The sequence below is a fragment of the Indicator indicator genome, chromosome 1 (genome assembly GCF_027791375.1).
Source record: "Indicator indicator isolate 239-I01 chromosome 1, UM_Iind_1.1, whole genome shotgun sequence".
Lineage (NCBI taxonomy): Eukaryota > Metazoa > Chordata > Aves > Piciformes > Indicatoridae > Indicator > Indicator indicator.
The window spans coordinates 94,251,381-94,276,624 of record NC_072010.1 but is presented as its reverse complement, the minus strand read 5'-3'; the positions used below and the strand labels follow the sequence as shown (position 1 = coordinate 94,276,624).

The following is a 25,244-nucleotide window of genomic DNA, read 5'->3' as shown; positions in this document are numbered from 1 at the left end:
GGAAGCTGAGACAAGCAGGATAAAGGGAAGCAAACTCCTAATATTTGAAGGACATGTTTGAATAGAAAAGGGGAATTAAGAGTAGTGGACACTTCATCAAATGCATTTATGTTTCTATGTTAAAAAGCTTCAAAAGTAGTGGTAGAGTAAAATTCTCAGGATCTTACTGGTGTAACATGTATTGTATTGATTTGTACACTGAAAGAACAAAAATTGGTTAAAGATGAAACTTCTGAGCTTGTCCAAGAGAGTGTGTAACAAAACATTGAAAATACAAACCTGAGCACATTGCTCTTGATATTCCATTTCAGATGGTTAATTTTCCTTCATTTTGCAAATTCTTTCTGCCTCTTTGGCAGTTCAGAGTCTACAGGCTGAATGTTTTGCTGTGATCAGTTAGGAAATTCCTCTTCATCTCACTGTTTAATATTTGGTTTAATCTGTCAATGTTTGCAAAAGCATACCCAGAGTTTTGGGTTCAGATTTGGGGCCCTCACAAGCAGAAAGACATTGAGGTGCTGCAGTGGGTCCAAAGGCAGCAGCAAAGCTGGTGAAGGGTCTGGAGAACAGGTCTTGTGAGAACAGCTGAGGAAACTGGGATCGTTTAGCCCGGAGAGGAGGAGGCTGAGGGGAGACCTTCTTGCTCCCTGAAAGGAGGTTGCAGCCAGGTGGGTGTTGGTCTCTTCTCCCTAGGAATAACTAAGAGGATGAGAAGAAATGGCTTCAAGAAGAAACATGGGAGGTTTAGGTTAGCTATTAGTACAAACCTCTTCACTGAAAGGGAAGGTGGTTGAATCCCTATCTCTAGGTGTTTAAAAGTTGTGGTGCTGATGGACATGGTTTAGAACCAGACTTGGTAGATGTAGATGGACTGGATGATCTTAAAGATACTTTTCAACCAAAATGATTCTATGATTCTATTGTATGATTCATCCATTGTCTCTTGTATAGAATATGTAAGCTCTTCCATGTTGATGAACATGGAACTCTATGATTTTATGCTCCTTTCTTCTTCTGTGTTGCCAGTGGCATATCTAGTAAAAATGATGCTTCTGTTATTGGTGGTAGGAAAGCTGAATTTGTTTGGAATTCCTCTCTCCAGTTTTCACTCAAGCAATTTCAAGACTTACAAAAGCTTCCCTCTTCTCCATGATCAGTTGATCCTTATGTGAACAAGTACATTTATCTTATGTGCAAAATCTTACTGCGATGCAAGAGAAATCTTATCAAATCCAAGAACCACACAGGTACCAAGATCATCCCTTGGATGAGATTTTTCTCCCTGGAAATTAACTCTAATTATCATAAAATATTTTGGGTTTCTCTCTTTTGCAATTTGCATGTGGCTTTTCCATAATTTATACTTCCTAGGGCATCAATATCCACAGCATATAGGGAGGAGAGAAACTGTCAGCTAAACTTGCTGTAACTTAGATCTTCTGAAATGTTAAGTGACGTTCACACAATGGCGTCGTCTAAGTCACCCTTGATTCTTGTTACATGCTGGGAAGAGCTCAGTTTTCAGAATCACATAATAGTAAGGGTTGAAGGGGGGGGACCTCTGAATATCACCTAGTCCAACCTCCCCTGCTAGAACAGAAATTCTTTCCGCAAAAAGTAGGGATTGATTATGATTAGCTTATAATCGAAAGTTATTTTTTAAATATTTGAAGTACAGATTTGAGCAAGAAGTTCCTGCTGTTTGGTCTTGATTATTCTGTACTGTTTCTTACTCGTTATATGACTGGAGAGAGTGTGAGTCTTTGAGGCATCCATTAGGAAGCCAGAGGTCAAGTTCTAAATTATGAGTAAGAGACTTCTGTGGTTGAAAGATGATTAGTAATCCTGTAACGCTGTGTCACAGAACACTAGATGTCCCACTTCAAAGAAAGTAGTGTGACAGGAAAGCAATTATGTGATCTGTTGGTCTTAAGCTCAGTCCTGACCATTTTGCTTCTAGTTCATTAATGGTGAGTCTTGCAGTTCTGGCGTGTTTTTCTGCTTTACTGCAGGCCAGATCCTTTGTGTATTACAACAGTGTATTTTGGAATTGTTTATTCTGATCACATCACAAGATAATTTCTTGTTCAGTTGGTCATGAGGGCAGGATTAGCTGTGGTTTTTTTAAACTGAAGTCTTTCTTAATAACAAACATTAGAAGCCTTGCAAGCCTAGGCCCACTTCAAGATTCTCTGTGTCTCCTTTTCATCTTTTATGATTAAATCTTATTTGTAAATTCTTGCTGCTAATCCAGAGACAGCTAATATTAGACAGTCTGTCAGGATTTTTCCTGGAATACTGAGGGAGTTTAATAAATGAGTAATGTTGAAATGAGTAATGTTGAAATGAGTAATGTATAGCATACAACTTTCCATTTTTATTGCTCATTGATTTTTGTCTTTTCATTCAACTTGTAGCACTTTTTTAGCTATCTAGATTTGAAACATATCTAATAGGATTAAAATTTTCTAGTATAATGTCATTATTTTGGGACTGGAAAACATGCAGAAGTCTAGCAAAATCTAGATGTCTAGAATCTGAGATCTGTATCAAGCAGTGTTAAAATTTGTATTTCAGCATAAAAGGTTAATGCTTTTGTGAGTTGAGATTAAAATAAAAATAAATCGCATTAATAAAAATAAATTGCATCAAAATATGCAAAGTGTTAACTCATTACCTCAGTTTTCCTTCACGTCTTCAATAAAATCGTTGTTCAGTCAATGCAGGTATCAGATGCCTTGCAGGAAGACTTGGGTTTTGTGTGTGTAGGTTCTTAGCCAGTAAGGAAAAGCAGGGGGACAGACCAAAGGTAGTCCAACTGCATAGCAAAAAATAATAATTAAGAAGCAACAGCAGGCCTGAGCTTACATAATCACAGAATCATTTTATTTGCAAAAGACCTTTAAGATCATCAAGTCCAACTGTTATGTAAGTCTGCCAACCCTGGTGCTAAATCTTGTCCCTCAGCACCCCATCTCTGTGTCTTTTAAACACCTATGTGGATCTTGTTCTCATAAGGAACTTCTGCAAATTTTAATTTCATGTGATGTTGATAATTTTTAGTTCTGTGAGTATGATTCTTACTTTGTAAATCATCTACATTAGTTAGTGATATTTCACACTTTCCCTACACTGGTTATTTCTGCCTCTAAAAGACATTTTTTCTTCTCTTTTGGTGTGGCAGAGAAAGTTCCCTACTAAACTGTTTTTGCATTTTCTTTTCCAGTTTGAAGCTGCGTGGGTGCTGACAAACATTGCCTCTGGAAATTCCCTTCAGACTCGAATAGTGATCCAAGCAGGAGCTGTCCCCATCTTCATAGAGCTGCTTAGTTCAGAGTTTGAAGATGTACAGGAACAGGTAAAGATTAAGAATGGTGTTGGGTTTTTTGTGTTTGTGTTGGTTTTGGGGTTGAGGTTTTAAGGATTGTTTGGATTAGTTTGTTTTGGTTTGCTGTGAGTTGTTTTTGTTTTTTTTTTTTTTTTAACTTCCCTAGCTAGGAACAAGGCTATCATGTAAGAAAGCTGATAATACAGTGTTTGACAGTTTTGCACAACAGGTTTTTCCACCTAATACATGTTAAGATATCCAGGCAGGTTTCTGTAAATTAATATATTTAACCACATCTGATGGGGTAATGCTGGGTCAATGTTTTTCTCTACATTGTATTGGCCTTGTTAAAAAAATTGCTTGAGAGACGGAAAGTTCATGCTTGTTTCTCCTGCAGATAAAACATGAGTGTAAATTAGAGTTTATTCTCTACAGAGAAGATTATATTTTGTTCTCAATGTTCCTTACAGAGCAGGTGAATGTTCTTCAAGGCCCAAAGGGATCAGTGTAAAGCACAGATCAAACAGTTGACTCGGAAATTCTCATGGGGTCCATAACTTGTTTAAACAATGATGTATTTCAGGCATATAATTTTGCTTTGAAGACTTGAGGTGATGAAATATTAATTGTGCTAACAAACAGAGTTTCAGTTAGCCTTAATACTTAACTAAAAAGTATGTACCTTTACTGTACAAATTTGACTAGCTTTTGCTCTAGGTATTTGCTTTTGTTTCACTGTTTACTCAGCAAGCTCTCTTGTTTTTTTTCCTTTAGCTACTTAACAGGCCATAGCTTAAGCTTTCCTAGAGAAAATGAAAATAAGCTCTAAATTCTCATTATGAGAGTACTTCTGTGATGGTTGGTTTGGGTTTTTGGTGACCCTTTTCTGAACGTTTCTTTGTTTCAATATCTTTTTGTGGTGGTGAAATTAAAAGGATTGAGTATTCCAGTATCACTCTTCCAGCAAGGCTGTTTGCAGAGATAGTACCTAATTTTAGTTTCTCCTTGATACTTTAATGTGTAAATTCCAAGATGCCCTTAGAATCTCTTTGCCACAGAAGCTGGCTACAAGCTCAGGATATGCTGATTGTCCAACATGATCTTTTCAGAGTCATTGACTTCCAGGGTGCAGTTGTCCATCCTGTAACTGGGACCTCTCCTCTCTGTTCTTAGATGTCTGTCCTTGCTTTTGGCTGTTGAATTGCTTTGTGTAACTTGCCTTTCTTTCTTAAGCTAGCTCAGCGTACCACCTGTACTTAAGATTCTCTTCTGCGTAGCACTCCAGTCTGTCCAGGTCTTCTTGAATGACAGCATAGCCTGAGGGTGTGTCAACCACTCGTCCCAGTCTTACATTGTTAGCAAAACTGGGAGAAGTGCCTACACACCCTCAGGCTGTGCTGCCATTTGGGGAGACATGGATGGACTGGAGAGTTGGGCAGAGGGGAACCTCATGAAGTTCAAAAAGGGCAAGTGTAAAGTCCTGCACCTGGGGAAGGAATAACCTTGTGCACCAGTACGGGTTAGAGGTTGACCCTCTTTGTGGAGAAGGACCCGAGAGTGTTGGTGGACAAGCTTCCCATGAGCCAGCAATGTGCCCTCGTGGCCAAGAAGGCCAGTGGCACCTTGGGCTGCACTAAGACTGTGGCCAGCAGGTTGAGGAAGGTTCCATCAAGAGCAGGGAAGTGATTGTGCCCCTGTACTCAGCACTGATGAGGCTACACCTCGAATACTGTGCTCAGTTTTAGGCCCCTTACTACAAGAACATTTTGTTGCTGGAGTGTGTCCAAAGAAGGGCAGTACAGCTGGTGAAGGGTCTAGAGAACAGGTCTTATGAGGAGCAGCAGAGGGCACTGGGATTGTTGAGTCTGAAGGACAGGAGCTGAAGGGAGACCTCATTGCTCTCCACAACTCTGTGAAAAGAGGTTGTAGTGAGGTAGGTGTTGGTCTCTTCTCCCTAGTATCAAGTGCTAGGAGGAGAGGAAATGCCCTTAGTTTGCAACAGGGGAGGTTTAGACTGGATATTATGAAAAATGTATTTACTGAAAAGGTGGCCAGGCATTGGAACAGGCTGCTCAGGAAGTGGTGGAGTCACTGTCCTTGGAAGTGTTCAAAAAACATGTAGACATGGTACTTTGGGACATGGTTTAATGGCCATGGATGTGTTAGGTTGACAGTTGAACTCGATCTTAAAGGTCTTTTCCAACCAGAATAATTCTATCTCCATTATTTATTAAAAACATTGTGGCTGTATCTCCCCACCTCTCTTTGTTTCATTTTTGGTGTGCTGATTCTTTGGTTTTGTCAGTAGCATATATCCTAGTCTTCTTCCGGTTACCAGATTTCTTTTTATCCACAGGGCATATAGAAATTTAGGATTGCCAGCCTGAAATTATTTTAATTGAAGAACTCTATCAAAGCTGCTTTGACATGCTTAAGGACGATCTAGCTTCAGCAGGGTTTTAGCTGCGGTTCTTTTCCTGAGTTCCTTTGCTGAGGTATTTAAATCCCAGATGTCAACTTGGGTTTCCTTGATGAACATTGACTTTCCTTCCAAAACTATGGAAGGCGTTACACTCCCTGTCTTGGGATGACTGTGATTGCCTCGCATTGACAAAAATATATCATCATTCTCCACTGGACAGTCAGTGGAGGGAGCATCCCTAGCTGTCCTGTTCTCCTTTGGGGATGTCTGTGTTTTCAGCTAAAGCAACCACTATGTTTTTTTATTTTACCATTTCTACTTGTATTGCTGTTTCTTTTGGTACACCATTGTTTGGCAGAGGTCATAACCTGTGTGTCTGGTGTCCAAGCTTTGTTTGGCCTTTGTATTAGAGGTCCTATTAATTAGGTTTTAGTAACCAAAATCAGGAAAAACACTTGAGACATGGGTATGAGCTACTTTCTCTATTTAGGTGAATGAGATGTGAGAAATAAGGTACTCCAGCCACTGAAGGAAAAGTATTTTGTGTACTAGAGCATAAGTAGAAGTCATCTCCTAGGAATTTGGTCTTCTTGTGTCCACTTACCCAGTCACACTGGTACGCAAGCTAATCCTCACTGTCTTCATCCCTGCCTTAGGTCCATTTCCCAAGTCAGCAGCCAAAAGTAGAGAAACCATTGATTCCTGCTGTATAGTATTTCTTCATTAAATGGCACAGACTCTATACACTGTTGGTGATTGGTTTAGAACTTGGTTGTAGTGTCCACAAGCCTAATGAAGTAATGGCTGAGAGCCCTCAGAATCCAGGGATAAGTGAAGAGTTGTCAGAATGCATGTGGGTTATTCACAGAAGACATGGTATGGCTCAACAGTACTTTACAAAACTTGCACTTTATTGTTATTGAATACTGTAGTTGTATAGAACAGCATGAAAAAACACTGGAGCGTAATAATGAGTAAAATAAACAGGAGACCTGTGGCAGTTCCTACTGACTATTAGACTAACATTCTTAAAATTTACAGGTTTTTACCTTCAGGACTGGATGGAGATACTGGAAAGTACTGAAATGGATTTTTTTTTTAAAGCCATATATTTTTTGGATGTAATAAACTGAAATTTAATGGAATTAAATATCCTTTTGCCTTTTCACCTATCCAGAAAAGAACATAAAACATTTATGATATGTAGAATGAAGCTAAAAGGATAAGCAAGCCATTTACATCTTGAGGAGTGCTTAAAAAAAGCAATGTAAATCATTGGGCATTATTCAGACAAACAGACCCTGAAGACACCTGTCATTGTTCATGTGTCATCTGTGGGAACCATGACAGAGCTTTGTATTTATAGCAATATCTGATGAGCAGAGCTTAAATAAGCTTGACTCATGTTCTTCACTGAAAAGCTAAGGTAATTGCTTAAGGGAAGATGTCTTTCTTGCATATTTTGCTAACAATATTTCAGCATCTTTGCACCTCATGTGTTATCATTCATTAGCATTGCAAGGATTTCTTGCAGCATCCTCTCCTACAAGGTTCTGTGATGTTAGAGTGCTCTGACAGACTCCTTTTGCTGTAAGAAATCAAAGAGTGGGAATAGCAATATAGATGTGCTGTTGGACTTCTCTGGTCAGACTTTCTGAGATTTGCTGTTGCAAAACCAGCCAGTCATTCAGGGTCAGAATGGGTTCTTGGATTAAGTGATTATCATTGTTGTCAACTCTAAAAATAGATACTGCTGTAATGGCAGGAGCTAAGTCCGCAGACAAGTTAAATATGGCTTCCAGGGATGTTTTAATGTGTGCAAGAACGTCCAGACAGGGAGTTTGTATCTTCAGACAAAGGTATGCCCATGTTCAAAGAACATTATTGCAAATTCTGACCTTTTTTACCTCTAGACATATTTTTTTAAATCCACAACTTTACTTAGAACCATCTGAAATCTTTGGTTCCTTTCTCAGGCAATGAGCAAGGAGTGTGGCTTCTTCCACTTACAACACAAATGGCATTTTGTAGGAGGTGTTCAGTCTCTTCAGCTAAACTTTTCCAGTAGCTGTCTTCTCATTTCTGAGTCCATGAGGCTGCCAGACCCAATGCATTTATTTCAGGCAGACTGTTGTCGCAACAGTGATAAAATAATAAAGAGCTGGAATGAAAAATAAGTTTTCATGCTTAAGATCAGTTTTGGGGGTAAATATCACATAGTAATGGCTGTGCTGTTTCACAGCAAATATCAGTGCAGCCTGCTGCCCTGTCCTGACTGTGTCTGGTAGCAGAAGCCTGGAAATCAGGAGGGAAAAAAATCTTTCCCCGGAATAGTATTTTAGTCTCTTTAACAACTTGCAGTTTAGAGACTTCCGGTCGATCTATTTATGGTGTTACTGGTAAAGAAGAGGAGCGTTTTTATTTTATATCCAGCTAGCTGACAGCTGTAGCTACATTTTGTATACACATCTGAGTTTAGCTCCTACTAATTCTGCAGGATTTTCTAGTGGTTTTGGTCCTCTAGATTTTAAAGTAGCATCCTGTCACTTTTTAAAAATGTTACAGCAGAAATCTAATGCAAGAAATCAATTGACACATCAATAGTGAACAAGGAAGTTCATTTCCAATTATCTGAGAATTTCCTTAAACTAACTTGGCTTATTCTGTCAATTTTTTTTTCTTCTACAGAAGTAATTTATTTCAAGGAGAGATACAGAAAGAAAAACATGCTGGATAATTGTTGGGCTTGTTTTCCAACCAAAAAAGATTTTATGTTTCTATGGTTTTTTTGTGTGGGGAACTTATTTACGTTCAGTTAGAGGAATAGTTATAACACGTTGTTCTGCAAATAAATACATAGTCTTCAACTGAAGACAAATCCAGATACAAAGCTGGGAGGAGTGACTGGTACCCCGTCAGGCTGTGCTGCCATTCAGTGAGCAGTATTCGGGGATGCATTAAGACGACTGTAACCAAAAGGTTGAGGGAAGTCCTCCTTCCCCTCTACTAGCCCTGCTGAGGCCTCACTTGGAGTATTGTGTCCAGTTCTGGGCTCTCCAGTTCAAGAGTGACAGTGAACTACTGGAGAGAGTCCAGTGGAGGACCATGAAGCTCCTGAGGGAACTGGAGCCATCTCTCTTTTAAGGAGATGCTGAAAGACCTGGGGCTGTTTAGCTTGGAGAAGAACAAACTGAGAGGGGATCTTATCAATGCTTATCAAAAGCTAAAGGCCTGAGGTGAACAGGATGGGGCCATACCTCCTTCATTGCTAGCTGGTGATAGGACAAGGGCCAACAGACACAAAGCAGAACACAGGAGGTTTCACTCAAACATAAGCAAAACCTTCTTGGAAGTGAGGGTGCCTGAGCACTGGACCAGGTTGCCCAGAAAGATTGTGGAATCTCCTCTGTAGATTTCAAAACCCACCTGCATGCGTTCTTGTGCAACCTGCTCTATGTGAACCTGCTTTAGCAGAAGGGGTTGGACTAGATGATCTCTGGAGGTCTCTTCCAACCCCTGCTTTTCTGTGATTCTGTTATTTCTTTTGTCCTGTGTGTATTACTTGGAAATATTTCCAGTGGCTGCCAAATAAGCTTCATATGCTTTATTCTCTGTAAATCACCTGGAATTCATAAAATAGCTGTTGTACTTCATATAGGCTACTTCTATTTTTTTCAGTTATAGCTGTCAGACCATTGGCCAGGGATCTCAAAAACATCACTTGACACAAACCAATAAATAAATAATTCTTCTATTGCCATCCTATTACAGAAGATGGATTTCACATTTCTTTAATTATCTTTGGCCATTTTTGGATCTTTCGTTCTCAAAACAGAAGGTTACAGTAGTTGTATATGTCCAAGTGAGAAAATATCTGTCCTTGCACTACTATTGGTTGTCCTCCTATAGTTTCTCTTAAAGAATGTATTCCATTGTCCTTCTGAACTCTTTGATTTGAATAAAGAATTATGTTGCCTATAGATTCTCATTTTCATTTTATTTGGCATCAGCTTTCTTTATACAACTATGTGAACAACACATGCTTTTATGGCTTCTTGGGAAACACTATTATAGGCTGTTCCACACAAACCTTTTGGGCTAGGTGAAAACTTGCTTTTGAACATCTAGACTTGAACTAGTTGTGACAAGGAGAGCAGTATTAGCATGTTACTAAGGCTGAGGAGATAAGCTCATCTCTTATATTGTGGACAGAGTAAGGTTATGTCTGCCTGCAGTCTTTGGAGACATACTTCTTGGCTCTTTTGGTATTCCGTTTGAGGCTGTGTAAGTATTCCTGAACCATACATTGATTTTGAGTGTACAAATGTAATACTCAACCAGAATGCGTTCCCCTTCTGTATGTTGTCTGGTACCTGACAGTGAGAAGAGGGTATCTCACACTCTATTACACAGGCTAAACTGGGTCAGTTGTGAGAATAAAAGCTATTGCCATTCTCCTCTTTTTCATTGCAGGCAGTATGGGCTCTTGGCAACATTGCTGGAGACAGCACTATGTGCAGAGACTATGTATTGGACTGTAATATCCTGCCCCCTTTATTGCAGTAAGTCTGATTTTAATGTGTTTTACAGAATTTTACTTGAGTTTATGGTAAAACCAAAGTTTTCCTGCATTGAAGAGTAACAGTGATTTTGTTTGTTTTATTGCGGACTAATCGGACATTTTCATGGGAGCTCCTGAACTACTTTTGTGCTGAAGCTAAAATGGAAACGTGTTTTAGGAGCTGCTAAGCTGAACTATTTTATTCCTCAAAGTGGGTGGTTGTCTGGGCCTATTATAGAGTCATAGAATAATTTAAGTTGAAAGGCACCTCTGGAGGTCATCTAGCCAAAGCCTTTCTTCATAGCAGGTAAGGTCAGATTAGATTGCTCAACTACTTAAACAGTCAAATTTGGAGCATCAGAGGTTGCTGTAACCACCTGGTGCAACCTGTTGCAGTATTTGACCCTAGCATGGTGAAATACAGCGTTCTAATACCTAGTCAGTATTTTCTGTGTTTTACCTTGTGACAATTGCTTCTTATCCTGTTACTACATATGTTTGAGAAAGATCTGGCTTTCTCTTTTCTATAGCCACCTATTAAACTGTTGTAGACAGTAGTTTTGTCTCCCTTTACATAGTCTCCTTCTAAGGCTGAGCAAATCCATGTCTCTAATTCTCCCATTGTGTGTCATTTCTCTAGTCTGCTAATGATCTTGATGGTCCTCTGCTGAAGGACCATTATTGCTGAAACAGTGACACCATCTGTCATATCCAAATTAGGATTAGTTAGTCTGTCCTTCACAAACTGCTGGCAGCAATTAAGTTCTTCAGTGCTCTGAAAAAACATTGTCAGAGTGTGTGGGGTGGCTGTGAGAAAAAGAAACTGAGTTGTTAGAGATGTTGTACTGTACTGCATTCCTCCAAGGCCTAGTCTAGGCTAGTCCTAGATTATGAGGAGTAGTCAGCGTGGATTCACGAAGGGGAAATCATGTCTGACCAATCCGATAGCCTTCTATGATGGTGTGGGTAGATGAGGAAAGAGCAATAGATGTTGTCTGCCTCAGCTTCAGCAAGGCTTTTGACACTGTCTAAGCTGACAGGTTCTCCTCCCCTGCTGCTCTGCACAGCTGAGACCACATCGAGAGTACTGTGTCCAGTTCTGGGCTCCCCAGTTCAAGAGAAACTGAGAACTACTGGAGAGTCCAATGGAGGACCACGAAGATGCTCAGGGGACTGGAGCATGAGGAGAAGCTGAGAGATCTGGAGTTCTTTAGCCTGGAGAAGAGCAGAATGAGAGGGGATCTTCTTTATGCTTATCAATATATAAAGGGTGGAGACCAAGAGGATGGGACCAAGCTATTTTCAGTGGTGTCCAGTGATAGGGTAATGGGCAACAGGCACAAACTACAACACAGGATGTGTCATTTGAACTTAAGGAGAAGCTTTATTCCTATGAGTGTGCTGCAGCCCTGGAACAGGCTGCCCAGAAAGGTTGTGGAGTTTTCTTTTGTGGAGACTTTCAAAACCAGTCTAGACATGTTTCTATGCAGCCTTATCTAGGTGAACTTGCTTTTACAGAGGGGTTGGACTCAGTGGTCTTCAGAGGTCCCTTCCAACTCCTACCAGTCTGTGATTTCTAAGTTGTCAGAAAAAAAGCTTTGTTTAGAGGCTCCACATTGTGTTTGACTTAATTAACCAACTGCACAGACAACTTTGCCAGTGCTAGGATTGATCCCACAGCTGACACAGCTTTAGTTGGTGTGATAATGCCAATACGAGAGGGCAGTTTTGGTATGCAGATCTCATGAAGGTGTCACTATTACACTTCATCGTATCATTAGGCTGCCTATGTCTTATGGAGTAGAAATTTTTCAAAAGCAAAAGTTGGAAATGTTTTGTTTGTTGTTTTAGATTGCTTTCAAAACAGAACCGTCTCACTATGACCCGAAACGCTGTATGGGCTCTATCCAACCTCTGCAGAGGGAAAAATCCTCCTCCAGATTTTGCCAAGGTAAGAGATGTTGGGAAGGAAATGTGATAGTAGATGAATAAGCAGTAAGAGGGGTGAAGCTTAAATTAAATAGCAGAAATAATTCAGATTTTTTTCTGAAACATCATATGGGCTTTTTACAGGTGAAGGTTTTGAATGTATTTAGTTCTTCAGGCAGGGATCCACAACCGCCGTTTTAACATGGCTGCTCTCCAGTTTTGTTGCTTTTCTTGTACTGAAGATGACAGTCTTGCAGCAGAACAAAGCTCTGCACATTTTGGCTGCTGTAGTGCAAAGTGTGGCACATCTTAGCAGACAAGTATGACTTCAAGTTGCCAGGCATTGTACTGTAGAGGCTGAAGACTTCTCTCAGTGCTCTTCTGCTGATGTGCTCCTCTTGTATAGCTACAGAGCCCTGCACAGAAGTTCTACCTAGGTCTTAAGTTTTCTGAGTATTCAACTTGTGAGATGTTTTGTCTAATCCTTGTTATTGCCTAGTCCTATAATGTCACATAACAAAATTAACTGACATGTTAATAGATCTTCTGGCTCTTTTAATCATACAATGTGTGTATCTTCTCTTAATGTCTTACAGGTTTCACCTTGTTTAAATGTGCTTTCCTGGCTGCTTTTTGTCAATGACACAGATGTATTAGCTGATGCCTGCTGGGCTTTGTCCTATTTGTCTGATGGCCCCAATGATAAAATCCAGGCTGTGATTGATGCAGGAGTCTGCAGAAGACTTGTGGAATTACTGATGTAAGAAATGCTTCCTGAGCAAGCTTACTGTTTTCTGTAAAATCAAGGTTCCAGCAATATGAAATTTAGTTAGATATGTCTTGAAATGTAGTAATTTCCAAAAAAACAGGATTTGAGTTTTAATGTTACCTGTTTGTGGTCAGTCTTCTCTGTTTGCCATGGGTAACAGAAACAATGGAATTTTTCTTCTTCCAGTTTTGCCATTTCTTAAGAAATTTTTTTCCTGCACCTAACATCTGCTTTATTATAAAATCCATAATATATGTTCCAACATATGTTATGTGTAGTATATATTATGTGTGTGGGGTGTGTGTGTATATATATGTGTGTGTGTGTATATATATATACACACATATATATATATATATATACATACACACACACATATACCATGCACGGCAAGCTCACTACCCTAGACTTCAGGAAAGCTGACTTTGGCCTCTTCAGGGATGTGCTTGTTAGAGTACCATGGGATAAAGCTCTGGAGGGAAGAGAGGCCTATGAAAGCTGATTAATGTTCAAGGATCACCACTTCCAAATCAGGAGGCCTGCATGGATGAACAAGGAGCTTCTGGACAAAAGTCACACAAAAAGGAAGCCTCCAGAGGGTAAAAGTGAGGACAGATAGCCTGAGAGGAATACAGAGGAATTGTCCAAGCATCCAGAGATTGACTTAGGAAAGCTAGAGCCCTGATAGTATCAGATCTGGCCAGCCATGCCAAGGGCAGCAAAGAAAGTTTCTATACCTATAGAATACTAGCTATAAAAGGAAGACTAGAGAAAGGGTGGGACCTCTCTGGAAGAAAACAGGAAGACCAATTACCTAGAACATGGAGAAGACTAAGGTACTCCATGACTTTTTTGCCTCAGGGTTTGCCATCAAGTGATCCAGCCAACCTGCCCAAGCTGTAGAAGGCAAAGGCAGAGGTCAGGGCAATCCTAAGCACAAACACATGCTGGGCAGTGAGTGGATTGAGAGCAGTCCTGAGGAGAAAGATTTGGGTTGCTGGCTGGCAAGAAGCTCAGCATGAATTGAGAGTGTATGCTTGGAGCCCAGAGAGCCAACCACATCCTGAGCTGCATCAAAAGAAGGATGTCCAACAGATCGGGGGAGGTGATTCTCCCTCTCTTCTCCACTCCTGTGAGACCCCACCTAGAGTACTGCATTCAGCTCTGGGGCCCTCAACATAAGAAGGGTATGAGACTGTTGAAGCAAGTCCAGAGGAGGGCCATAATCAGACAGCTGGAGCACCACTCTTATGAACATAGGCTGAGAGAGTTGGGGTTGTCCAGCCTGGAGAGAAGAAGGATCCAGGAACACCTCATAGCAGCCTTCTGGTATTTGAAGGAGGCTACAGGGAAGCTGGAGAGGGACTTCTTTGATGGCATGTAATGATAGGACAAGAGATGATGGCTTCAAATTTAAAGAGGGTAGAATTAGAAAACCATAGCAGGTTGCCCAGAGAGGTTATGAATGCTGTGCTCCTTGAAGTGTTTGAGGCCAGGTTGCAGGGAGCTTTGAGCAACCTGATGTAGTGGAAGGTAGAACCGTCCCTGTGGGGGAGGAGGGGATGTGTTGGAAATCGAAGTAGATGACTTTTAAGGTACCTTCCAACCCAAACCATGCTGTTTTTAATTTTCTCTGTGCCATTGAAGTCAATGTTATAATTACCTAACAATGAAATCATTGAAGGTTACCGAAGATAGAAATGTAAGAAATTGTAAAGTTTGGTAAATAGTGAAATTGATAGTACATGGACTGTAAAAGAGTACTTTGGGCAGTAAAGTGTAGCTGTGGGAGTTGGGGTCAGGGGGACTGGCCTTTTTTAGAAACGTTTCTTCAAGTCTAAAGGAACAATGTGGAGCATTCAGTTACCTAAGTAGAACAAATAATGTTTTTCAGTGATGTAAATTAAAAAAAAAAAAAAAAAAGGCTATTAAGGCAGTATTTTAATTTGAGGTTAACACACAGTTCCAGTCTGTACACCTTTGGCTCAATCTCTTTGTGCCTGCTACCTGAAGTAGCATGTTCCATAGTTAAAGCTGATTAATTTTCCCTCCCAATTATATCTATATTCTGAAGTACTTATATTTTTTTAATCTTGTATTTTATTTTTATGCTCATGAATGCTCTCTGAAGGCATAAATATTTAGAAACCCTTGAAAGACTCACCATTAGTTTAAAAGCAAAGAGAGCTTTGATTCAGATAAGTCAGGTTTAGCAGGGAAGTTGTCCACTGGCTGAGGGATGTTCCTCTCTTGAGGATGTGAAGATGAAGGTGCTTCAAGATGGTTAAAACTTAGGCCTTTCCTTGTTAATTTTAGGCACAATGACTACAAAGTTGTATCTCCTGCCTTACGAGCTGTTGGGAACATTGTCACAGGCGATGATGTTCAGACCCAGGTATGGATTCATTTTCTCTTGTGTTGGGCTGTACTTCATCTTTCAGTTAGCTGTGGTAACCTATTCTCAAGCACCTCCTCTTGTTCTTACGATGTTTGAAAGTAAAGAGTTGATGACATCAGTTGGCTCAAAACATGTAGGTGTTTTCATAGTTCTACTGTTCAGTCCTGAACTGCTGGTGAACTGCTGTATCTCGGATTTGTATATAGCTCTGCAGTACCTCTACCAAGTCTGGTGCTAAACCATGTCCCTCAGTGCCACATTTCTGCGTCTTTGAAACACCTCCTGGGATGGGGATTAGTTACCACCCCGAGGCCCTTCTGCTTAGTAGATTTTCAAGAGACAGCAGTTGCCTCTGAATTTTAAAATCTTGGAGCAGAGATTCCATACCTTGGATAAGTGTGTTACTTATAATCTACTGGCTGGTGGGAATCTCTTTTTACATGTAGAGCAGAAGCTCCAGTTACAGACTGTTGTACCTTATGTCAAAATTTTTTCCAACTTCTTTGTGTATTCTGATAACATTTTGTGAAGATCAGTTGGTAATAGGAAGAAGAAAAGTACAGAAAAGTCTACTGCTTTGAAAACTTCACTGACGCTTGGACTGCATAGAAAGCCAACATCATACTGGCCTGTATCAGCAATAGTGTGACCTGCAGGACCAGGGAGGTGATTGTCCCCTTGGACTCAGCACCTGTGAGGCCACGCCTTGAGTAATGTGTTCAGTTTTGGGCCGCTTACTACAAGAAAGACATTGAGGTGCTGGAGCTTGTCCAGAGAAAGGCAACAAAGCTGGTGAAGGGTCTGGAGAGCAGGTCTTGTGAGGAGTGTTTAATCTGGAGAAAAGGAGGCTGAGGGGAGACCACCTCACTCTGTACACTTCCCTGAAAGGAGCTTGGAGCCAGGTGGGAACTGGTATTTTCTCCCTAGTAATAAATGGTGGGATGAGAGGGAGTGACCTCAAATTTTGCCAGGGGAGGTTTAGGTTGGCTGTTAGAAGAAACTTTGTGACTGAAAAGTTCTCAAAGACTGGAATAGACTGTCCAGGTAGGTGGTTGAATCCCCATTCGTGGAGATGCTTAGAAGAGGCAGAGAAATGGGACTTGGTTTAACACCAGATTTGGTAGAGTTGGATAATGGTTGGACTCAATGATCACCAAGGTGTTTTCCAACTGTAGGGATTCTGTTCTGCTTTTTAGCTTCTGAAGACATTATATTCCTTGTTCCTGTGATACTTTATCCTAAATTTCCTCTAAGATGTGGTTTCTTTGGGTTTTCAGTTGTTTGGGGTTTTTTTGTGTATTGTTTGTCGGTTTTTGGGGGTTGTTTGGTTGTATGGTTTTTTGATTTTTTTTTTTTCTTTCGTATTCAGGTAATTCTGAACTGTTCAGCCCTGCAGAGTTTACTGCACTTGCTAAGCAGCCCAAAAGAATCTATCAAAAAGGAAGCGTGCTGGACAATATCAAACATAACAGCTGGAAATAGAGCACAGATCCAGGTAACCTTTTCAACTGTGATACAAATCTGTATCTTGCAAACTAGAAGAAATATAAATCAGAGGTACAGTGGGTTTTGTGGATAAAGGACATATTTGTATGTATACATATTTACAGATACATAATTATATATCAGCAGAAGTTTGTCATAGATTCTATGTGTAATTAGAATGTTTCAGTGGCCAAGTCTCATATTCTAACTCTTTGATTTTATAGTCATCTGTAGATTATAAGGGGAGGGAGGTGGTCATACTAGAGAATGACAAAATGAGCCCAAGTTCACAAAAAGTTGTCTTTAATAATTTGCTTCATGCCTTTGACAGTCACTAAGACAGATGAGAATGTTGTTCTTCTGAAGTTATATTTCTCCCTCACCAGATACAGAATGTTGTGAGATGGCAAAGGATGCATGGAAGATATTGGAGATACATGTTCTTTAAGCAATAGCAAAAGTATCTGTCTAAATAGCAGAGATGTTAGACATTAGTAATGAGGCAGAAACAATGCCTCAAAGAAAGTAGACCAAATGCTGTAATACATCTTTTCTTCCATACCTTTCTTCTTGGAGGGCAGCCTGGTACTTGCTAGTATTAAATCTTAATTCTCTGGATTATTCCTTCTGTATGATCAGAACTACCCTGAAGTGGTCAACACTCTTGCCCCAAGGACTGGAATTACTTTTCTTTCAGCAGAAAGATTGAAGGAGCTTGTAAAAAGGCTCCAAAGGTGGAAAGTTGTATCCTTACACCTTCCTGTCAGGTGTAAGGATACAACTAAGTTAGAAGTGTAGCTGCTATCAAAAAAACTTTCTCCAGTTATATTTGCTCTGGCCTTCTCCATCAGTATTTTACTTTTATCACTGAAGATCAGCTTTGTGTCTGATACAGTGAAAGATACAGTTACTTTATCTAACCTTGGTAGAGCTTTGAGAATTTTGATTCCACCTTTATGTTGTGGCTTGTGTGTTCAACTGGTGGATTATGTGAATTTTGAACAAAGTGGTGTGTAAAACCAGCACTGTACCACTGATTTTCCTGCATCAGCGAGTGTAATTGATTTACAGTTAGCAATGTAGCAGAGAGAGTTCCTGCTGCTTTGTACTAAGGTAAAAATGGTTTTGCCTTTGTTTTTCTTGCCTTGAGGAATCTTTTGGGTGCTTTATCCATGCTGCTACTACAGGGATGAGCAGTATTTTCTTTCCAGAAAGCCATTGCTGCATTTCCTGGGAAGTCCCAAACTTACTTTCTGGGGAACAATTCAGCCCAACTCATTTTCTTAACTTTGTTAGTTTTCACCATGTCTGTCACGGAGTTGCTTCAGGATGTACAGGAGTGTTGCAGACTTAAGAAAGATAAGAGCTTGAGAAAATCAGATATCCCTAAAAGTCATTCTATAAAGAAATAATGATCAGAAGTGACAACGGAAAGTAAAATTTATTAGAGTACTTTTTCAAAACTTCAGGGTCTCTATTTTCATATCTTGACCTACTGAAGATACTATTGTCAGAAGTCCTAGAGGTAACTTAAACTCTAGTACACCTAAAGCTATTTCAATAATGTATTCACTTCTGTGACTTCTGCATAGGTGGTCACTGTGCCTTGTTGTCCTGTTAAGTGAAGGAGTATCTATCCTTGTTTGTAGAGTGTTCTTGCACCTGATAGCCACTACACAGACATGGAAAAGGCCTTAGGTGCACAGTTACAACGGTATCCTTGCTATTCCTCTGTCCTCTAGATGGTTGTCACATCTTTATTTGAAAACAAGGATAAAATAATCTCTCCTTTGTTAAAGCAGAATTTGCCTACTGTAGCTAAACAAAATCATTAGGTACATAAACTCATATGTGTGTTTAATAGTTTTTAAAGATTTTGGAGTGTCTTTTCACCAGTTTTAGATCAACTACCATTCTACTGAGAACAGCTCAGAATTGCTTTGTGATATGGAGAGGTGAAGTGAGAATGCAGGGAGAGGGAAATTAATGCTATGATCCATTAATATCGCACCTTCAGTTCTAGCAGGTGATTCTTTAGAAGTACAAAAAACAACATGGAAAAATACTTGTGTTTGAGTGGGTAGAAGCTTGCTTTCTCAGGATTTCTGCTCCAGGAAGAAAACAGTGTCAACCAAACCACCAAAATATTTGCAGTAAAAGAATCCAGCTTAAGGCAGCTGCCTCATGCTATGTCACAGACAAAGTTGGAAGCGTGTTGATACATTACTCAAGTCAAAGGAAAAAAATGTGAGAAGTAGCTTCTCAAAAGTGACAGCTCTAGTTCCTTTAAGAATCAGGCCCTGTTCATAGTAAGTGAGCTGCCTTCAAACTCGGAGCATACACATGCTACATAGTGAAACACAGACTGCCCTAAATGCATGTCCAGTTTAACGTGCACTGGGAGTTACAAAAATGAGATTTAAAAAATCGTGTTTCTGATTCTGAGCAGGAGTTAACTATCCAGCTAATGACATTTTGCAAATTGTGTCTGTCATGAGGCTTAGAACCACAGAAGGAGGCTCTTTAGAGGAAAGTTGTGGTGTAAAGTACATTGGAGAATATTTACAGTCTGCTTGATGAGAGATCTCAAAGCAATCGTTTCTTGGAAGTAAAATTGTCAATTGCAGGTGTTAGTTGCAATGATTATCTCACATTGATAGGAAAGTCTCATTACGCATTTAACAAATTTCAGAAATGCTCTAATTCTTTAGTTTCTAATCTCAACCTAGAGAATGTCACGAGATACAAGGTGTGATGAAACCTCCTTTCAGCTCCAGAGCTGATAGGTCTGCTTTCTCAGAAAATGCCTTCTCTGAGGTGTTACTTCAGTTGACTCTACTCAGTGTCAAAAATCATTGTAAATGTTTGAGCTGGAAAACACCTTAAAATAATGCTTGAAGTTGGAAAATGCTGTTTGGTAAAGTTTTTCGTGAAGATGGTCATATGCTGAAATTGAGGGGAAAAAAAAAAAACAAAACAACCTGCTCTGAGGACCAAGGATAACTCCCATCTGGGAGAAATATCTGTTTTATCTAAGTTCATGTATGAACTTAATTCATCTGTGAATTGAAGGGTTTCAGTTTTTTGTTTCTCTTAAGTACTAGATGCAGTTCTAAAGTATATTGTTTTTCCTTTCTTCCCAGTCCCTCAAAGCTACACAGTAATTCCTTCTAGAGGCCACAGACTGTAGCAAGATCTATGCTAGTCTTTGTGATATTAACTGGATTTTCAACATGCACAATCTTTAGCTGGAAAGCAGATGTCTGCCTGGCATAATAAAAACGTTACTGCAGGTTAGCAGCTGGTCTAACTAGTGAGTTGTTGTTCCAGAGCAGTTGGGATGCTACAATAGTATAGAATCATAGAATTGTTTCAGTTGGAAAAGACCTTTAAGGTCTGTTACCTAACTCCACCAAGTCTGGTGCAAAACCATGTCCCTCAGCACCACATCTCTGCATCTTTGAAACACCTCCAGGGAGGGGGATTCAGCTACCTCCCTGGGGAGCCTGTTCCAGTGTTTGAGAACCTTTCAGACAAGAAGTTTCTTCTAATATGCAACCTAAACTCCCCTGGTGCAGCTTGAGGCCATTCCCTCTCATCCAATCACTTGCTACTAGTGAGAAGAGAGCTACTCCCACCTAGCTCCAGCCTCCTTTTAGGGAGCTGTGGAGAGCAAGAAGGTCTCCCCTTAGCCTCCTCTTCTCTAAACTAAACAACCCCAGTTCCCTCAGCCACTCCTCACAAGACCTGTTCTTCAGACACTTCACCAGCTTCATTACTCTTCTCTGGATGTGCTCCAGCACCTCAATGTCTTTCTTGTAATGAGGGCCCAAAAGTTGAACACAGTACTCATGGGCTTGGGTAGTGTTCAAACCATAATCTAGCAATTCCTTCTGCACACCAAGAAGAAAATGAAGTATTTTGGTGAATTGAAGAGGTATTTTGCCTAACCAATATTAACAGACAGAGCTATATTTAGTGTTGTCAAAGATTGCATTGGGTTACACTCGCTCCATCCACCCACTCTTAAGTATAGAAATGTAAAGTTAGCGGGAAGGACTTCTCTGTTCATTTCCACTTTCATACTGCCTGCAATGCTGTTTGATAGCACACTCCAAAGGCTTTCTCTGCCCTTCCTAAAACATAAGGCAGCAGCCTGTCTATCACCGTTAGAATTGCACTCAAACACAACCAAGTCTACTCTACTGTTAAGACACTATTTTAACGTGTAATATGTGTGAAAGTCAGAGCTGAATTTTCTTATGTAGCTCCTATTAAAGCACAGGAGGTTTGGGGATTTTTCTTTCCCCCTACCAAAGGTGGAAATGAAAGCCTTTCAGAGTGTGTTCTCAGCAGTGCCTAGGCAATAGAAAAGTGTGGTGGAACCAGTAGTCTTCCCCTCTTTTTTTCTGTGCTTTTAAGATGTGGGTTGGATGTGTATATCCTGATGCAGTCGTGATTGTCACTAAGTATAGTTTCTGTTTGTTAATTCCTAGTTTGTATACAGCTTTGCTGTACTTCAGTGGATAGCTTCCCCAGTCAGGGAGAAGGGGAACTACATCTTCCTGGGAGTCAGAAGGAGAACTGCACAACTGGAGCTAAATCCTGACTGTCGACCCTTCTGAAGGGTATGAAAGGCAATCACATACCTCAGAACATGTTGTGTGTCTAACTTCTCATCGCAAGCCGTTGAAAAGCTATGAAAGGCAGTGCATCAGACACACTCTTCCATGTCTGACAGTGAAGACATCATAGGAGTTCTCTCCTGTTGACAGGTTAAGAAACTTATCGCTTCTTTTCTAATATACCTTAAGAACATCTGGAAACCTGAGTACGGCTAGGCATGGTAGCAAAAGGATCCGTGTCATGTTTTTCCTCCTTTAGGGTTTCCTATCCTTGCTGAAATATAATATGGGCAAGTGCAGCAAATGATAGATTGCCTGTCAGTTTTAAAAACCCTGGATTGAAATACATTCTTATGAATCGTGGGAAAGATATAAGCTGAAAATTGTCAGAAGCTGATCTCCAAAAAACCCACAGTAATGCTGGGAATATGGGAAAGGATTGACATGATTCTCACTGTTATGGTTTACACAGACCAACTGTGGATAAGATTACTTAAATAGAAGTGAGTTTGCTTTATGCTGTAATTTGCTTGAGGTCTAAAATCTTTCCATGATGTTTATGGTGGCAAGACTTCAAAAATATCTCAATTAGGCGCAAAATAGTATTGCTGGCAAGGTCATATTTGTTTGAGGACCAGTAACAGTCAAGTATTAATCTCTTTCAGGTTATAAGTTTGTGTTCAAGTGCAGAATCTGTTTTCAGACTTCTGCATGTTGAACATCTTGTACATCATGCCACGCTGAGGGCACCAGAGCTAGAATGCATTTTATGTTCCTGAAAACAGAATCACAGAAGCATTTAGGTTGGAAAAGACCCTCAACATCACCAAGTCCAACCAATAACCCTACTCTACAAGGTTTACCCCTAAACCATATCCCCAAGCACTACATCCAAACGACCTTTAAACACATCCAGAGTTGGTGAGTCAACCACCTCCCTGGGCAGTCCATTCCAATGCCTGACCACTTTTTCTGTGAAAAACCTCAGCAGTGAACCACAGAGATGCTAAGGGGACTGGAACATCTACCAGACAAGGAGAGGCTGAAAGAGCTGGGACTTTTTATCATGCAGAAGAGCAGACTGAGGGGGAATCTTATTAATGCTTATCAATATCTAAAGGGCAAGTGTCAGGAGGATAGAGCCAGACTCGTCTCAGTGGTGCCCAGTGACCCGACAAGGGGCAAAAGGGAAAAACTGGAACACAGGAGCTTCTATGTAAGGAAATGCTTCTTTCCTTTGAGGGTGGCAGAGCACTGGACCAGGCTGCCCAGAGAGGTTGTGGAGTCTCCTTCTCTGAAGGCATTCCAAACAGATGTGCTTCTGTGTGATTTACTCTAGGTGATCCTGCTCTAACAGGGGAGTTGGACTAAATGATCTCCAGAGATCTCTTCCAACCCCTACCATTCTGTGAGCTGAGAGTCAGTCTCTTCTCCCTAGTAGCAAGTGATAGGACAAGGAGAAATGGCTTCAAGTTGCACTGCTACAAGTTTAGGTTGGCTGTTAGAAGAAACTTTTACTGAGTAATTGAAACACTGGAATAGGTTCCCCAGGGAGGTGGTTGAATCCTCATCTCTGGAGGTGTTTAAAAGATGCAGAGATATGGTACTGAGGGACATGGTTTAGCACCAGATTTGGTAGAATTAGAGAATGGTTGGACTCAAAAGTCTTTTCTGACTGAACCAATTCTATAATAGAATTCTATCTTGGTGTCTTCTTTATAGGGCAGACCTCGAAAACTGGAGATATCTGAAAGTTTCTGTTCATTATGGTGCAGGTTCTTCCTGGAAGCAGTAGCAACCTTGTATAAAGTGCTGGAAGTTTATTCACAAATCAGAGTATGTAGAGTTAGGTGTCCGTGTCAACAACATAAAAGTCGATTAGAACTATGATCTGAAGCTTTCCTTGCTCTTGGATGACAGTGCCTGTCATCATGTTAAGTAGCTTTGACTTAGAAATATATGCTTTATTATTTAAAAAGCAGTTGTAAAGTGAATCAATGAACAATGTAACTGGAACACAACTACTGGGGTGCCTCTAAACTGAAATTTTCAGCCAGGAGGAGGAGATCTTAGCAGCAGGGCTGTATTCACAGCTGCCAGCTGAGGTGGTGGCTGTAATCTTGATTTGTTAAAGATAATGAAAGAGCTTGCAGGAGCAGAAAAACACTCATGCTGTAAGACTTGGTTGCTTTCGCATTTGTGTGATGAGTCATGTGGAGGCGTGGTGCCAATAGCAAATGTGTATGTGTATCTTTGCACACCACAGCTGATGTATTTATTTATTTTTATGGTGGGAACCGAAAGAAGGATTTGCAAATTCACTTGCTATTTACCAGCTCAAAATACTAATTTAAAATACTGCTGCTGAAGATCTGCTCCCTAACAGTGACTACAGTGTATCTATATTCAACATCAGCACAGATGTAATACAACACGGAAAATTCACTCTTTAAAAATCAAATACTATATAGTGAAGATTGATTAAAATAAATAAGAAGAATAGAATGTTTCCAAGAGACAGGGAACCCCCATGGATAACCACAGTACAGGGATACCTGTGGCACCAACTCTTAGCTGGGCATAGATTAACCTTCTTCCCCCACAAGACATAACGTGATTTTTGCAGTGGGGCACTCGTTTGTGATTCCATCAACTCCCTCTTGTTGCACTTTGTGGTGTCTGGATTTTGCATCCGGGTCCCTCAGTTATTTTACCACTGATTGCAGACATTTCCACTCGCCTGTTACAAAACTTATGCAAGCTCCCCAAGGCCCTGCTGGAATTTTAGTAATGGGCTCTGGACAGTTCCTAGAGAACCACTGTATTTCCCTTATCCACTGTTGTAAATAGTGACTCACTGCCCTCTTTGGGGATGCAAGTTTTTTGTCAAGTGAATACTCTAAGTCAATTAAGAGCACTGGGCATGGTGATGTTGGGTCAACAGACAGACCCAATGATCTTAAAGGTCTTTTCCAACTGAAGCAATTCTGTGATTCTCATCTAGAGCAGTAGACACAACTTCCTATCTGACCCACACCTTATTTGCTATCTGGTGTTTTCTGACAGGATTATTTTTCCAGCTCAGTAGTTGTTCTGATGCTTGAAGATCAACAGTGGTCATACCTGGCATGATACTCCCATTGCCAGGGCTCATGTCAAAGATCCTTTTTTCATTAAGTCACAGAATGGTAGGGACTGCAACGGACCTCCAGAGACTGTGTAGTCCAAACCCCTGATAAAGCAGGTTCACCTAGAATAAATGACACAGGAGCATGTCCAGGTGGGTTTTGATAGTTTCCAGAGGAGGAGTACATGCTGCCTCACTTTTAGCCAGCTGTATGTAATCTGTTTTCTTCTGCAGAGATGTATCTCTTTGGCTTTCTTTGAATTTGCCTTTATCGTTTCTGAGACGACATGTATTTGCAAAATGTCATTAAAAAAATGTAATCCTGAGCTCTTGCTTTCTTCAGATGATCTTTTTGACAGCATTTCAGGTCCATATCATATGTGTGTAACTGAACTGGTTTTCTTTGTGTCTTGTTGCAAAAGGCTCTGTACAGAGAAAGTTAGTAGAAACTTTGAGTTGCTGACTCATTTGATTTACTTCATTTTAGTGAGCTAAGCAGTTAACTGTGCTACTGAACCATCTGTTGCTTTGTCCTTTTAACAGGAAAGAATATATTGGTGCTTGCTTGTTTTGAGGAGTGTTTACAATACATTCTTTCTT

At 40.3% G+C, this 25,244-nt stretch overlaps 1 protein-coding gene across 1 annotated transcript in view; it reads left to right on the top strand.

Annotated features, from left to right (window-relative positions):
* KPNA1 (karyopherin subunit alpha 1) overlaps positions 1-25,244 on the top strand; it is a 52,194-nt gene that overhangs the window by 22,593 nt on the left and 4,357 nt on the right. The window contains exons 6-11 of the mRNA XM_054388249.1: positions 3,227-3,358; positions 10,224-10,312; positions 12,163-12,262; positions 12,837-13,000; positions 15,326-15,404; positions 16,777-16,902. Of these exons, the coding sequence (XP_054244224.1) occupies positions 3,227-3,358; positions 10,224-10,312; positions 12,163-12,262; positions 12,837-13,000; positions 15,326-15,404; positions 16,777-16,902 (690 nt within the window). The remainder of the gene's footprint in view (positions 1-3,226; positions 3,359-10,223; positions 10,313-12,162; positions 12,263-12,836; positions 13,001-15,325; positions 15,405-16,776; positions 16,903-25,244) is intronic.